The 12,917-nt window shown below is 45.7% G+C and overlaps 2 protein-coding genes across 2 annotated transcripts in view; one reads left to right on the forward strand and one right to left on the reverse strand.

The window, feature by feature from the left end:
* Positions 1–5,808, forward strand: part of RAVER2 (ribonucleoprotein, PTB binding 2) — a 28,196-nt gene extending 22,388 nt beyond the window's left edge. The window contains exons 10-12 of the mRNA XM_027694506.1: positions 987–1,098; positions 1,467–1,615; positions 4,260–5,808. Of these exons, the coding sequence (XP_027550307.1) occupies positions 987–1,098; positions 1,467–1,615; positions 4,260–4,397 (399 nt within the window). The 3' untranslated portion in view covers positions 4,398–5,808. The remainder of the gene's footprint in view (positions 1–986; positions 1,099–1,466; positions 1,616–4,259) is intronic.
* Positions 5,809–5,965: 157 nt separating this feature from the next.
* JAK1 (Janus kinase 1) overlaps positions 5,966–12,917 on the reverse strand; it is a 51,690-nt gene continuing 44,738 nt past the window's right edge. The window contains exons 16-25 of the mRNA XM_027694505.1: positions 12,721–12,856; positions 12,175–12,326; positions 10,606–10,756; positions 9,977–10,071; positions 9,619–9,811; positions 9,272–9,396; positions 8,682–8,854; positions 8,189–8,306; positions 7,828–7,938; positions 5,966–7,345 (exon numbers count right to left, since the gene is read on the reverse strand). Of these exons, the coding sequence (XP_027550306.1) occupies positions 7,244–7,345; positions 7,828–7,938; positions 8,189–8,306; positions 8,682–8,854; positions 9,272–9,396; positions 9,619–9,811; positions 9,977–10,071; positions 10,606–10,756; positions 12,175–12,326; positions 12,721–12,856 (1,356 nt within the window). The 3' untranslated portion in view covers positions 5,966–7,243. The remainder of the gene's footprint in view (positions 7,346–7,827; positions 7,939–8,188; positions 8,307–8,681; positions 8,855–9,271; positions 9,397–9,618; positions 9,812–9,976; positions 10,072–10,605; positions 10,757–12,174; positions 12,327–12,720; positions 12,857–12,917) is intronic.

A 12,917-nucleotide genomic window follows, 5' to 3' on the forward strand; every position in this document is an offset into this window, starting at 1 on the left:
GTTTGCATATATAGAGAGAAATATAGATATATTTATGTGTGCATATGTAAATTTTCCACTTTTAATTCTTTCCTCTGTAGCCCCTGCTGACATATTTTTAGTCTGTATCAACTTTTTGTATATTATTTATTCCCTGGGAGAATGATGGGATGGGATTCAAGTTGAACCAGAATGGTCTGGTTATTTCAGAAGTTTTTTTCTGCCATTAACAGAATTTACTTTTTTATAATATGCATAAATACTTTGACATTTACGGAGAAATATATTTGTAATTCAGATTATATCCAGTGTCGGTATCTGCTAGGCAGCTTTGACAGGTTTGTTCCTATTTCAGAAAATACACTTTTCATTTTTAAAATCATTTTTTACTGTAATGAAGTGGAATTTTACGTATGTATAGATACAAAACATAGGGTGTATGAGTATACATATAGAAAATCAGTGTTTTATTTCAGCATTTCATTTGCTTCAAAGGAAATATGAGCCAGTCCTGACACTTCATTTCCACTCATAAACATTTTCCCCTTTTAAGTCCAGGCTTACAAATGGACTGATCAGTGGGATGTGTTGTAATGGCAGATTTCAGACATCATCATCTCTCCAGGGCTCACTTGTCCTTTATTTCCCTGTGTCTCCAAGTGAAAAGAGTTGATTTTGTCTTGGCTGTCTTTAATGCTCACTCCCAGCATCTGGAGTTGTTATGATGATTATTATTCCCTTACTTGCATATAAAAGGTTTTCTGTTGTTTGTTTGTTTTGTAATGTCCTTTAAGAACTCACAGTCTGAAGAGAAACATTCCTACAAAATAATTTGGAACGAAAAAGCACAGGCAATGTGTCCAGATCGTTGTCCCCAGGATTTATTTTAAAAGTTTTATTTCATAGGGCTAAGTTTTTTTTTTCCAAACCCTCCTGGGACATTTACCTTATTTCTGACAAATTTGATAAAAATATAATGCAAACTGCCCTGTCCATTTGTTTCACAGACTCCCTTGAAAAAACAGACTTCACTGCTTGGGGAACCACCAAAAGAAATTCGTCTGAGCACCAACCCCTACTTGAATTTGGCAAGTGTGTTGCCTGGGATGTGCCTGCCAGGTAAGCAAATGTTTCATGGCTTTAATTGCAAGTTTCCACAGCCAGAGTGTGGCAAATGTTTACTCTGTTTGGCTGGTAAATCCAGTGACCACAAAATTTGTCCTCAAGGGACTCTTGCAGTCTATCTTAAAATTTCAGTATCCTGATAGTTAATATTTTGTTTGGGAAGGGTAAAGTCTCAGTGGTAATGGGCTTCCTGGTGTAGACAAACTTTGTAGAAGCCTTTCACTTCATAGTAGCACTGATTAATTTGGAGCACAGCCTAATGTGAAGAGGCAAATTCTGGCTTCATCCCAGAATAGAACCTAATTTGTGTGTTTTATACAGCCCGTGTGTTTGTACAAACTGTGTGTTCTTTGTGTTCCCAGCAGCAATTGCCAGCAAAGCCTCCAATCCACAGCAGCAGACTGGCCTTCCAAATAATGTGGTGGATGCTGCTGTGTCTCAGGGAACTGCATCACAACATGCAGTGGAGAACTATTTCAGTTACTCTCAGCAGCCTGGGGAGTACACACAGGTACGTGTTTTGCAGCCTGGTTTGTCCCTTGGAGCTCAGCCAGCAGGAATTCTGGCAGACATCCCTGAGATCCTTCCCAGAGCTGCTCATTGTTTTCTCTGTGTGCTCCTGATGCACTTCTTGGCACACGTGTGGCCTGACAGCCCTGAGTGCAGCTGGACAGCTCTGCCCAGCATCATGAACCACTCCTGGGCTCGCTGCACCCAAACCCACCCTCCTCTTGAGACTGAACCTCTTCACTGGCACTTCATCTCTGTCAGTGTTCAGGATAGATTTAGCACAAAGTACATTCCCTGCTGAAATCATAACCCTTGGAAAATTGCTTCTTGAGAGCCTGGGCTCAGGGCAGTCACTACAGAAATGGCTTCCTATGACTTCTACCTTGGCTTTTCTCTGTCTTCAAAACTCTGAAGTTTTTCTCTTTCCCTTCCTGAGAAACTTTTAAATCTTTCTGAGCTTTGCCTGGATCCCAGAGAGGAGTATTCTGCCTTCCAGCAGTTCCTGCATAGCCTGGGGAATTTTTGCAGTCTCTCCAGCTGGTTTCACTGCATGAGGTGTCTTCCCAAGTGCCCCACATGGTGATCAGAGCGTGGCCATAAGGGGGGGAGTCTGGGGAGTGTTGCAGTGCTGAGAGCAAGTTCCACAGGCATTGGGACACTGGTGACCAGACTTTCCTCCTGGATCAGATCTGGTGGCCTAAAGGGGCTCCAGGAGAGGTGAAGAGGGGCTTGGGACAATGGCCTGGAGAGACAGGACAAGGGGAATGGCTTCCCACTGCAAGAGGGCAGGGTTAGATGGGATATTGGGAAGAATTTCTTCCCTGTGAGGGTGGTGAGGCCCTGGCACAGGTTGCCCAGAGAAGCTGTGGCTGCCCCATCCCTGGAAGTGTCCAAGGCCAGCTTGGACATGGCTTGGAGAACCTGGGATAGTGGAAGGTGTTCTCCCCATCCCTCCAAGCAGGGGGCTTGGAACTGGATAGTCTGAAAGGTCTTTCCAACCCAAACCATTCTGTGATTCTATGATTCTGTGAACATTTTGTTTTGATCTGATTATGGGCTTTAAATTTATTTTGATGTCTCCTGGAGGTAGTTTCTAAGCCCAAATCTGTAAACTACTATCCAAAAAAATCAGCAGTACTGTACTGTTAGTGTTATCAGTATTACCTTGACTACCATTAAGGACTCAAATGGTGTCACATTGCTGCAAAAATGCCACATGTCACCATCCAGCCTTATTGTACTGTCTGCTCCTTCCGTGTAACAGGAATTACACTGTACCTGCATCACTGCCAGGGCAGTGGTGCCTTGTGTGTCTTTTAAGCACTTAATCATAGTTTTAAATGTTTGATTTGAGCTTTATCACTTGTATTAAATGTGTTTTGATGCATCTTGGAGAGCTTTGAGGCTGTAAGAATTGTAGACAGCCATGGGAGAGGATTTTTCCTCCTTTATAGGAGGCTGTTCAGCAGTGGTATCATTATGCTCAGGCACATCACTCTACCCAGGCCAGAGTGGATGGGTTTGAAAATGAAGCCTCTGAGGTGAGAAATTCCTTTATTTTCTTGCTGTTTCCACTGGCTGTTTCTCCCATGAGCTGTGAGGCTGCTTTAGACACTGCTTTGTGTGCTGGGAGTGGCTGCTGCCGTGGGGACCCCAGGAATGAGGGGCTGGAGAGTGTGGGATGAGGGGTGCTGCATGGTCACCTGCTGCAGGGCAGCCCTGCACTCCCTGGGATTCATACTCAAAAGCCTACAATCCAGGCTTAGCTGTAAATTCAGGAATATTAAAATACTGCCACCAAGAAACAGCCCACTCTAATGGTATTCCCAGTGTTGAATTTCTGAGTATTGAAGGACTGTTTCTTGCCCAAACTGAGGTTTCTGTGACCAAGGAGAAGGACACTCTTTTAAGGAATTATGTAAAGTAAACTATCCCCAAATCCCACATTTTGCTCAAGGAATCACTGCACACCCAAACTGCTGTGAATGGCACCTCCTGTTAGTGGGACTCAGGTATTTTCATACCTGCTGAGTGCTCAGCACTATAGCAAGTAAAAATGAATGATTAAACCTCTTTTCTTTCCACTCCTGGTTGATCCTGGATCCCATTCTGCATTTAGGAATCTACAGGTGGATCTTACCCAGACTACAGTACCTGCTTGCAGGTCGTGCCTCCCCTTTTGAGTGGAGCCCAGGGATCCCAGCAGGCATCCCAGCTTCCTCCCCCAAATCCGTTCCCTAAGGTGAGAGGAGATGGAGCAGAACGGCTGCAGATGCTTCTTATTTGTCTTGTGCTGCCACCAAGTGGACTTCGGGCCCACAGCAAGCCAAGGCAGAGCTTTCCCACTGCATTCCTGCTCCCAAGTTGCTCAGGATCACACACAGTTCCTGGTGGGTGTGATAAGGGGTTGGGCAGGATGTGCCAGTGCCAGACCCCAGATGCAGGGGATCAGTGCATTTATGAGTGGTGGCTCTTTTTAGGGAAAGGGCACAAACACTGACTCGGGAACTGGACCTTAAAGCCGAAGGAGTCAGGCCTTGGGAGTCACTTCCCAGCTCTTGGTCCTTGGTAATTCCCAGCCTGGAGAGTTATTTATTGACAGTGTTTGCTGTGGCTCATGTCACTTGTTTTCTTCTTGCCCTCAGGTGACTCCAGCCCGGAGTGAGAAGCGCAGCTCCTCGTACCTCATTTCCTCCCCGGAGCCCAGCCCTGTGGAATTCCCGGCTCCGGGATCCACAGTGCGTTACACAGAGTCCTCCCTCAAAAAAAAACGTGTGTATTGAGCCTGGAACCCTCCCTCCTGCCTGGAGGGGACAAGGCAGGCCTGGACTTCTGCTATTTATTGCTGCCTTAACTCCACACACGTCATCCTGTTCCCTGGGTGGTTGTGGTGGCCCAGGAGGAGCCCCCTCTGTCACGGCACATCCAAGGACACGGTATGTATGTGAGGGGTGGCTGGTCCTTGGTGGTCTCACTTTCCCTTGGGAGAAGAGGGGACAGTGTTGGCTTTGTCACCTGCCCCACAGAGCAGCTGAGGGCCAGAGCACAGTGACTTGGGAGCTGTGGCAGCTCCACCAGCTGAAAGCAATAAATCCCTGAGGAAGGAAAGCTGATCCTTTCTCCAGTCCTCAGGCTGAGGAACTTAAAAGAGGAAGTCTTGATAGTAATTATTTTGTATTTTTTTAACTCGGAATGTGTGGTTTTTTTCCAACCTGACTTTTTCCAGGATTAAGAGTTCTGCATTTACAGCCTTGGCATTTTTAATATTTCCTCTCAGTCCTGGAACGGAGCGATACCAAATGTACTCCCAGAGCCTCGGTGATGTTCTCAATAAATGGCTGGTAAAAGGAAGATGTTTTACTGTGCTGCCTTGGAATTTTCAGTGGGATTTGGATAGGTGACAGTTGGACAATAGAGTAACCTTTATCTGCTTTTAGGCTGAGAATCCACAGCTTTTCCTGGGAGGCAGTGATTTCCAGTGTGTGGATGTACCCCTGTAACACAGGGGGTGTGGTGAAGCCCCTCCTCCTTCCACAGGTGTGTGGGACAGCTGAGCCAGGTGTGTCCCAGCTCTTCCAGGGCCACCCACAGCCATTGTTTCCCAGATTGAGTGTATTTTCCTTTTTCCCTTCTTTTTTTTTTAAGACTTCTTATATTTTTAGCTTATTCATTAAGAATTGTTCTTTTCTGCTGTCAGTCTTTATAGTTAAAGATTAGCAATCCTTACTTTTGCAGTCGGTGTTGAGAGGTAAAGGAGGAGCCAGCCCTCATTCCAAGGAATCCTTGGAATCCTTTGCCTTGGAATCATGCAGCAAATCCATTTGGACTGAGTTCACCGAGGCCACAACCTTCCTTACTCTTCCTAGTTAATACTGAAGCCATTTTTCAATACTGACTTTTTTTAAATAAAAAAAAAATGTTTTAAACTTTGCCTTCCAGGCTTTGGGATGTGATCAGGATCTGTATTTTCAAAGCTTAAAAACAAAAAATCCCAATTACAATCCCTCCTCCCTCAGCTGCTGGGCTCTGGAACTGGCCCACCCTTTGTGCACAAATAGAGAACAGGAGCCTTTCTGGGATTCTACCTGTATGTATTGATAAATTCACTTGTAATATTTTGTTCCAACTGTTTGTATATGCAACTTTCTCAACTTGTTACACTTTTCAATGAAAATAAATTGTTGGTACATATTTAAAGTGGTTTTCTGTGGGAGAAAAACTGTCCTGAACTACTTCAGTCAGGTAAGGTAGGGAAAGGTTGTTTTTAAACATGTTCTGACCACTATTCGTATGGAAGTTTTATTTGAAAAGCTCTTTCTCTTTTTAATTTATGATTAAAAAGGTAGGCACATGGAGAAAAAAAAAATTCTTTAATAATTTGTTTGTATAAAGAGTAACAAAGTGCTTACAGATTTAATTCAGCTTCCTAAGTGACATACAGAAACAACAGGTAACACTGTAAAAATAAATCTGACCTCGTTGGAGCTCATAATTACAATTTGATATGTATATATTTATATATATATAAAGACATCTTCCTATTATTGCCAGAACCAAGTATCTCCTCAAAGCATTTTCAAACTGTGGTAGGAAAACATTATAGCCCAAATTTAGGGTCAGCAGAAGGTTCCAGTTAAACCACTGTTGGATGAAGCCTGAGGGGTCACAGGCAAGAGCTGCTCAGAGGGAAATGGTCCCGTGGGCTCTCCTTGGGTACCTGCACATGGGTTCGGGCTGGGAGTCAAATGGTAGTTAAGGAATATGTGTCCCAGGTGTTCCTGGGGTGCTCAGGCCTCTCTTTTCCTTTAGACAATGACCCCCAGGTACTGCACATGGATTTGTTTCTTTTCCATCCCCAAGTGTGTCATTAATCCCTTCCCTTCCTGTCCTTCACCCACAGCACAAGCTGAGGAGCAGCATCACACAGCTTCACTGGGCAAGGTGTGTAATGGGGAGGGGAGACAGGAAAAGCAAATCTGTTTGTCCAAAAACTTCACTGAAATGCACAGCTGTACCCACCCCTCCACTCTGTCTTGGTTGGTATTTTTGAACACAACACTTTTTTTTTTAAATACATGTAAGAGCTCAGAACTGTGGCCTGGTGGGTTAAGATGAGCTGAGAATTTTAGCTTTGCATTTTTATGCCAGAGTTGGTTTTTTTGTTACTAACATTTAAGTAAGTGCACATGAAGAATATTTGTCAGGCAGACTTTAAAACTGCCTCAAAACTCTGTAAAATTATTAAATGGCTGTATTGTGCCTTCTTATATGCACTGGCTCAGGTTTGAGATGTGAGAGCTGGCACTGAGAACTGCAGTGGGTTTTGTCCCCACACTCAGTTCACACCATCACATCAATCAGGGCAGTCCCAATTGTGGCACAACCATCATCAGATAAGGATAAAACTGCCCTGCAATAAAAGCAGCAAAGGAGCTGCAGCTCTTCTTCCTCCCAGACCTTTAAATTCATTTGATCCAACTAAAATTCAAAAGGAAAACTGTTGGCAAAAGAATCCTTTCCCCACATGGGCCCAGTCAGAGTACAAATTACAGTAGTTAAAAAAAATAAAGAGCCTTGGCCATACGTATTTTTGATGCACATTAAGTACTGACAGTATAAAAGAAATTAATTACATTTTACTCATAATTGTTTCAAATCCTTGGATCAAGTTGTGGAAGGTCGTGCGCTCATCGTGTTTGTATATCCAGCACTTCCTCATCAGCTGGTCCACCTGGAACAGGGACAGGGACATTTTTAAAGGAGAGGAACATCTCAGTGGGTTTTCCAGTAAAGACAGAGGAGCAGCTTCCCACTGCTATGAACAGAAACACCTCAGGTTGGTCAGGATCAGTAAGGACCTAAACCAGAGGGGTTTTTTTAAGTTGAGGTCTTAACAGCTTCACCTACAGGTGTGCTACACACCCAGAAAGGCTGTATTGCAAAAATTAGAAGGATTCCAACTGAATTTTCATGGATACAGGTATTACAGCAAGTCCATAACCCCTCTGAAGGGACATCACCAACTTGGGAATGTTAATATCAAAAACCATCTTAAAATAATGTTTCCAAACCTTGGAAATGCCTTTTTCACAGCATAGCTGAAGGTTTTCCTACTAGAGTGGCCAGGCCTAGTTAACACCATGGACCTCTGGTGTTAATTCAGTGTCCAAGGACATGGCTCTGGCTCCAGGAGCATCCATATCCGTCCCTTACCTCCTCTGGGCAGGTGGGTGGTCGTGGCAAACGCTTGTCATCCTGCAGGACACGCACCAGCCGTGCCACCGTCATCTGGCCCTGCGTGGGGCCGATCATCTTCAGGAATTCCTGTGGGAAAAGTAAGAGTCAGCTGGGCATCCCTCAGCCAGCACAAAAAAAGAACCACAAGGGTGGTTTTCCTAAGGTAAATCAGTCCAGTGGAAGGTGTCCCTGCCCATGGAAGGGGGAATGATGAGCTTTAAGGTCCCTCCCAACCCAAGCTGGTCTGGGATTCTACAATTCCACCTCTTTTTTTCCAAAAATATTAAAATTATGGGATTTCAGCAGCTTCAGCAGCCATTCTGTCACAAGCACTTACTGCCATGGGACTGGACTCGGAGTCACAGTAGGTGAGCAGTTCATAGAGCGTCACCCCAAAGGACCAGACGTCTGAGGCAATGTAGAACTTGCTCTGCAGCAAACACTCCGGAGCATACCTGGGGATCCAAGGGACAGCATTATTAAAGCCAGCTCTGGAGGCACATTCCATGTTTGTAGAGTCCTTGTACCTTAGTTAATGTGGGATGACAAGTAAATAGTAAAACGTAGCAAATAAGGTACAACTGTTACAACTCACTGTGAAACTAAAGGAAACAAAAACCAAAATAGTGGGAAAATTAAGTGCAGGAAAAAATAAATGGCACAAGAATACAGTCTACCAGGTGCCTTTTCCATGTTCTCATAGTGTATCTTTACTTGGGCCTCATAAAAACAGGAAGAACCTTGAGGATGCCCAAAGCCTGAGGGCACAGGAGCAGAGCAGGCCCTGCCCTGCCCAGCGTGGCTGCAGGAGGTGGGTTGTGGGGCAGTACCAGAACACGGGGCTGTCGCGGTCGTCCTTGACCGTGTAATATTCCTTGTCGGTCTCAATGGCCTTGGTGAGCCCGAAGTCCCCAATCTTCACCCTGTTCTCACTTTCCACAAGGACATTTCTCGCTGCCAGGTCACGGTGCACGTACTGACAGGAGCCCAAGTAGTCCATTCCCTGAGAGAAGAAAGCAAGCCTGTCATCCTTGGTCCTCCAATATTTTAATCCCTGTTTTTCTGCACTTCATGCTTCACATGGTCTGACCACGCTCTGCTCTCATGTCTCTTCCTCCCTCTAGACTTGCACCTTGCTCCTTCCCTCTTGCCAACCCACACTCCAAGTGCTGCCCTCCCTCCTAATACTCCAAATTCTGCAGCAGGAACAACTTTTCAAAACAACTTTTAAGCAAGGGAACGTCCTAATTATTCCTCCTCTGACCTTTGTGCCAGTAGCACCCATAGCAGGGGAGAGACTGCTTTAGGATTCAGGTCCTTGGGGACAGAAAAGGAGAATGGGTTTGTTCCTGACCTCTTTTCCTCTTCACTCTGTTAAATTAGATATTAAACTGATCCAACAGCTCTGGTCCCAGCTCACCTTGCAGATCTGAACCGCGTATCTGAGCAGCTGCTTGAGATTGATTTTGTTCTTGTTCCGTGGGAGATACTCCTTTAGGCTCCCAGAGGGAAGAAATTCCATGATGAGCTTAATCCCGCTTCCTCCTAAAACCAGAGCATGTTTAGTTTGCACACATGTGATGCTTCCCAGGCCATGAATACCAACAATTTTGAACAAGCCTGCAGCACTGGTAGCTGAATCCCATTATCCATCACTCTACCAATCCAGGAGAACCTGTTCCTGGCAGGACATTTATAAAATGCTTTCTTTTCAAAGGAAAACCCTTATGCTTTCAGTTTATGGTATTAATATTCTACACAATTTACCATCTTCTGTGCAAATGCCCTTGTATTTGACGATGTTGTCATGATAGAGATTTCTCAGGATTTCTATTTCCTTCTTGAGGTCAGCAATGTGGTTCCCTCCACTCTCTGGCTTTAGGGATTTCACTGCCACTTGCTCCCCTGTGTTGTCACCTTCTGGGTCGTATCTGCAGAGTTCAACCTTGCCAAAGTGGCCCTAATTGGGAGAGAAAAGAGCATTATTGGGAACGCTGTTCACTGACAGCAACACTAAAGCACTATTTTAGGTGTTTATGATCCACATCTCCCTGCTGTGACACAGCACATGGCTATGGGGACACACACACACTGATCTGTGTTCTGTGTCTGACATTCCTCTTACCTCTCCCAAATCCCGGATTCTTTTCAAGAACCGTTTCTCAAAGAGAGTGGGATCGACCTCGGTAACGGGCTTCTTCTCCGACACAATATCAGGATCTAGGAGTGGAAAAACATGGTCAGAAAAAGTCTGGACAGAAAAAAAAATGGGCAGAAAAATCTGTCCCAGGTTAGACAGATTCCTGCATGGACACCTCCGTCTCAATGCCCCAAGGCATCCTTGCTCACTTCAGTCTACTGCTGTTACTGTGCCTATCCCACTGTCACAATTTTCCTGCTTTCTGACAGGGAATTCCTCCATACCTACAGGCCAGTCTAACCCTTGCTGATCCTCCCTCACTTTGTGGGTTGGTTGCTGGGTCTGCTTCCAGATCCAGTTTTCTCTGGGTGTACTTCCCACCCTGTAGTAGTTACTCAGCTTCCCTGAGTATTTACTACATCTGCATCTACAGACATGGTTAGTCCCTGTTGTAGGGACACAACACAGCTGTCAGCACAGCCAACAGGGAAGACAGAAGTCAGGTGTCCAGTTAAACCAAATAAATCAGCCTTGGGTTGGAATGAGATGATCCTTAAGGTCCTTCCCAACCCAAACCATTCCAGGATTCCATGATCCCTACCCCCATGCCTTACTTTGCTCCTCCAGTTTGTTGATGTCCCTCATGATGGCCCTGAAGAAGGGTCTCTGGTGGGGGTCATAGTTCATGCACTGTTTCATCAGATCTGCCAGCTCCTTGCACGACGGCGTGGCCAGCACAAAGTGCCCCTCGTAGAACCTCTCCTTCTGTGGGCACAGACAGACACTCCTGAGTGAATTCTGAGCTGGGGGAATGCTTGGACCCAGGGATCTAAGAGGTATATTCCAACCTAAATGATTCTCTGATTCTACGTTCTGCATCAGAAGACCATTAAATCCGTAACTCGTCATGAACTTTGCCAAGGAAATCCCCCTTTTCAGCTGGAACTCTGATCTCCTACCAGTAGAGAATTACTGTTGTGCTGCATCTGGTGCTGTTTGGACCAACCACTTAACACACTTTACACTTTTTAAAAATATTTCACCTTTCAAAAGTTATTTTCTGCCAGGTTTGCCATGTTCCTCATGTACCAGGACAAATGGCGGAGGGGAAACGCTTGCCAAGGACACACTGGCTGCTCCTCAGGAGGTACCAGCGCCAGGGCAGGGGGGATGAAGGGTGGGTTTGTGCATTCCCAAGCTCTGCGGAGCTATCCCACATGGAGGAAGGAGGCTGGAGCCAGGGCAGGGAGTTCCTGATCCAGCCTGGGCAGTGACTCAGGCACTCGGACATTTCCTTCGCTGCCTTGCTCCATCATGTTCCCAGCACAGCAAAACTTCCAGAGGGAGAAAGCACATTTGGAACAGATGCAATGAACACAAACTGCCAGCAGAACAGCACAAGATATTTCAATTATTTAGGATTCAGAGTGAACCACAATGGTGTCCCACAGGAGACCATGCGGAACTGGTATCTGAAAGAAACAGGAGCAGAACCACGGAGCTGACTGGGAGAACCTCACTCAGCTTCCCGCTGGGCACAGGGGTTAGAAAAGGCTGGGAGAGCTGGGAGTGTTCATCTAGAGAAGAGAAGGCTCCAGGGAGACCTTAGAGCCCCTTCCAGTGCCTAAAGGGGCTCCAGGAGAGCTGAAGAGGGACTTGGGACAAGGGAGAATGGCTTCCCACTGCAAGAGGGCAGGGTTAGATGGGATATTGGGAAGGAATTCTTGGCTGTGAGGGTGATGAGGCCCAGCACAGGCTGCCCAGAGAAGCTGTGGCTGCCCCATCCCTGGGAGTGTCCAAGGCCAGGTTGGACGGGGCTTGGAGCAACCTGGGATAGTGGAAGGTGCCCTGTCCATGGCAGGGGGTGGAACAGGACGAGCTTTGAGGTCCCTTCCAACCCAAACTAGTCAGGGATTCTGTGAAAAGGACCAGTGTGAGCACATCAGAAGTTGTGTTCAATCGTTGCTGTGCTCCAACAAGGTCAGGTTGAAGCAATAATTAGCAATTTTTGATGTAAGGACAAGAATGCAACCTGTGGCAATCCAGATGGGATCAGCCCCTTATCCAGTCCAGCTGAGCTGGTTTCCTGTGAGCTAAAAGAACTCAAACAGGGTTTGGGAACTGAAGTGCCAAAGGGGACGGATCTGAAATGCCAAAGCAAAGTTTGTGTAACATGGTTTTACCTCTGCCAGTGTCTTGTCTTTCAGTGGAATTTCTCCATTGTAGCAGATTTCCCACAGGGTTGTACCAAAGCTCCACTTATCTGCTGCAATGCTGAGATTTTTGGAGTCTTCAACACACTCAGGTGCAATCCAGGGAATTCGCTCAACGCGTTCTTGGATAAAACACAGGATCCACATTGTGGGGTGAATATCAGGAGTGGAAAACCAGCCTTCAACTGAATTAGTCTAACAGCTGCTTAACTAAAATAAACTGAAGCTGCAGTATTTGTCCAGTTTTGGGGAAATGTTGATTCTCAAATCCCTGTTCCCAGAAGGATGTTCCTGTGGCTTTTACAAGGAGCCATCCAGAAACAGATTCCTTCTGTCCTATCTCATGAGATGTAACATGTTTTTTTAAGAGAAATTGATACTTTAAGCACCCACTGTGTAGTTCTCAGACCTGTAAAAGCTGATAACTTCTATTCTAGAGCCAGTTCTGGCTGGTATAAATGATATTTCTTCCTTTCCCCTTCCCCACCACATTGGAGATCCCATTCCTGGCCATACCTTGCCTGGACAGCACTGTTATGGGTATTCCTGGGTCGCTCAGCTTTATGAAAGGACCATATTCAGTATCAATTCCCTCTCTTGCCAGAAGGATGTTTTTAGTGCACACATTCCCATGGACCAAATCCTTATCCTCCTACAGAAAAGTTGGAAAAGAACAGTGAGTGCTCCAGCATATCCAACCATGGGGAATCACT

The sequence above is a fragment of the Neopelma chrysocephalum genome, unplaced genomic scaffold, assembly GCF_003984885.1.
Source record: "Neopelma chrysocephalum unplaced genomic scaffold, ASM398488v2 Primary Assembly neopelma1_97, whole genome shotgun sequence".
Taxonomy (NCBI): Eukaryota; Metazoa; Chordata; class Aves; order Passeriformes; family Pipridae; genus Neopelma; species Neopelma chrysocephalum.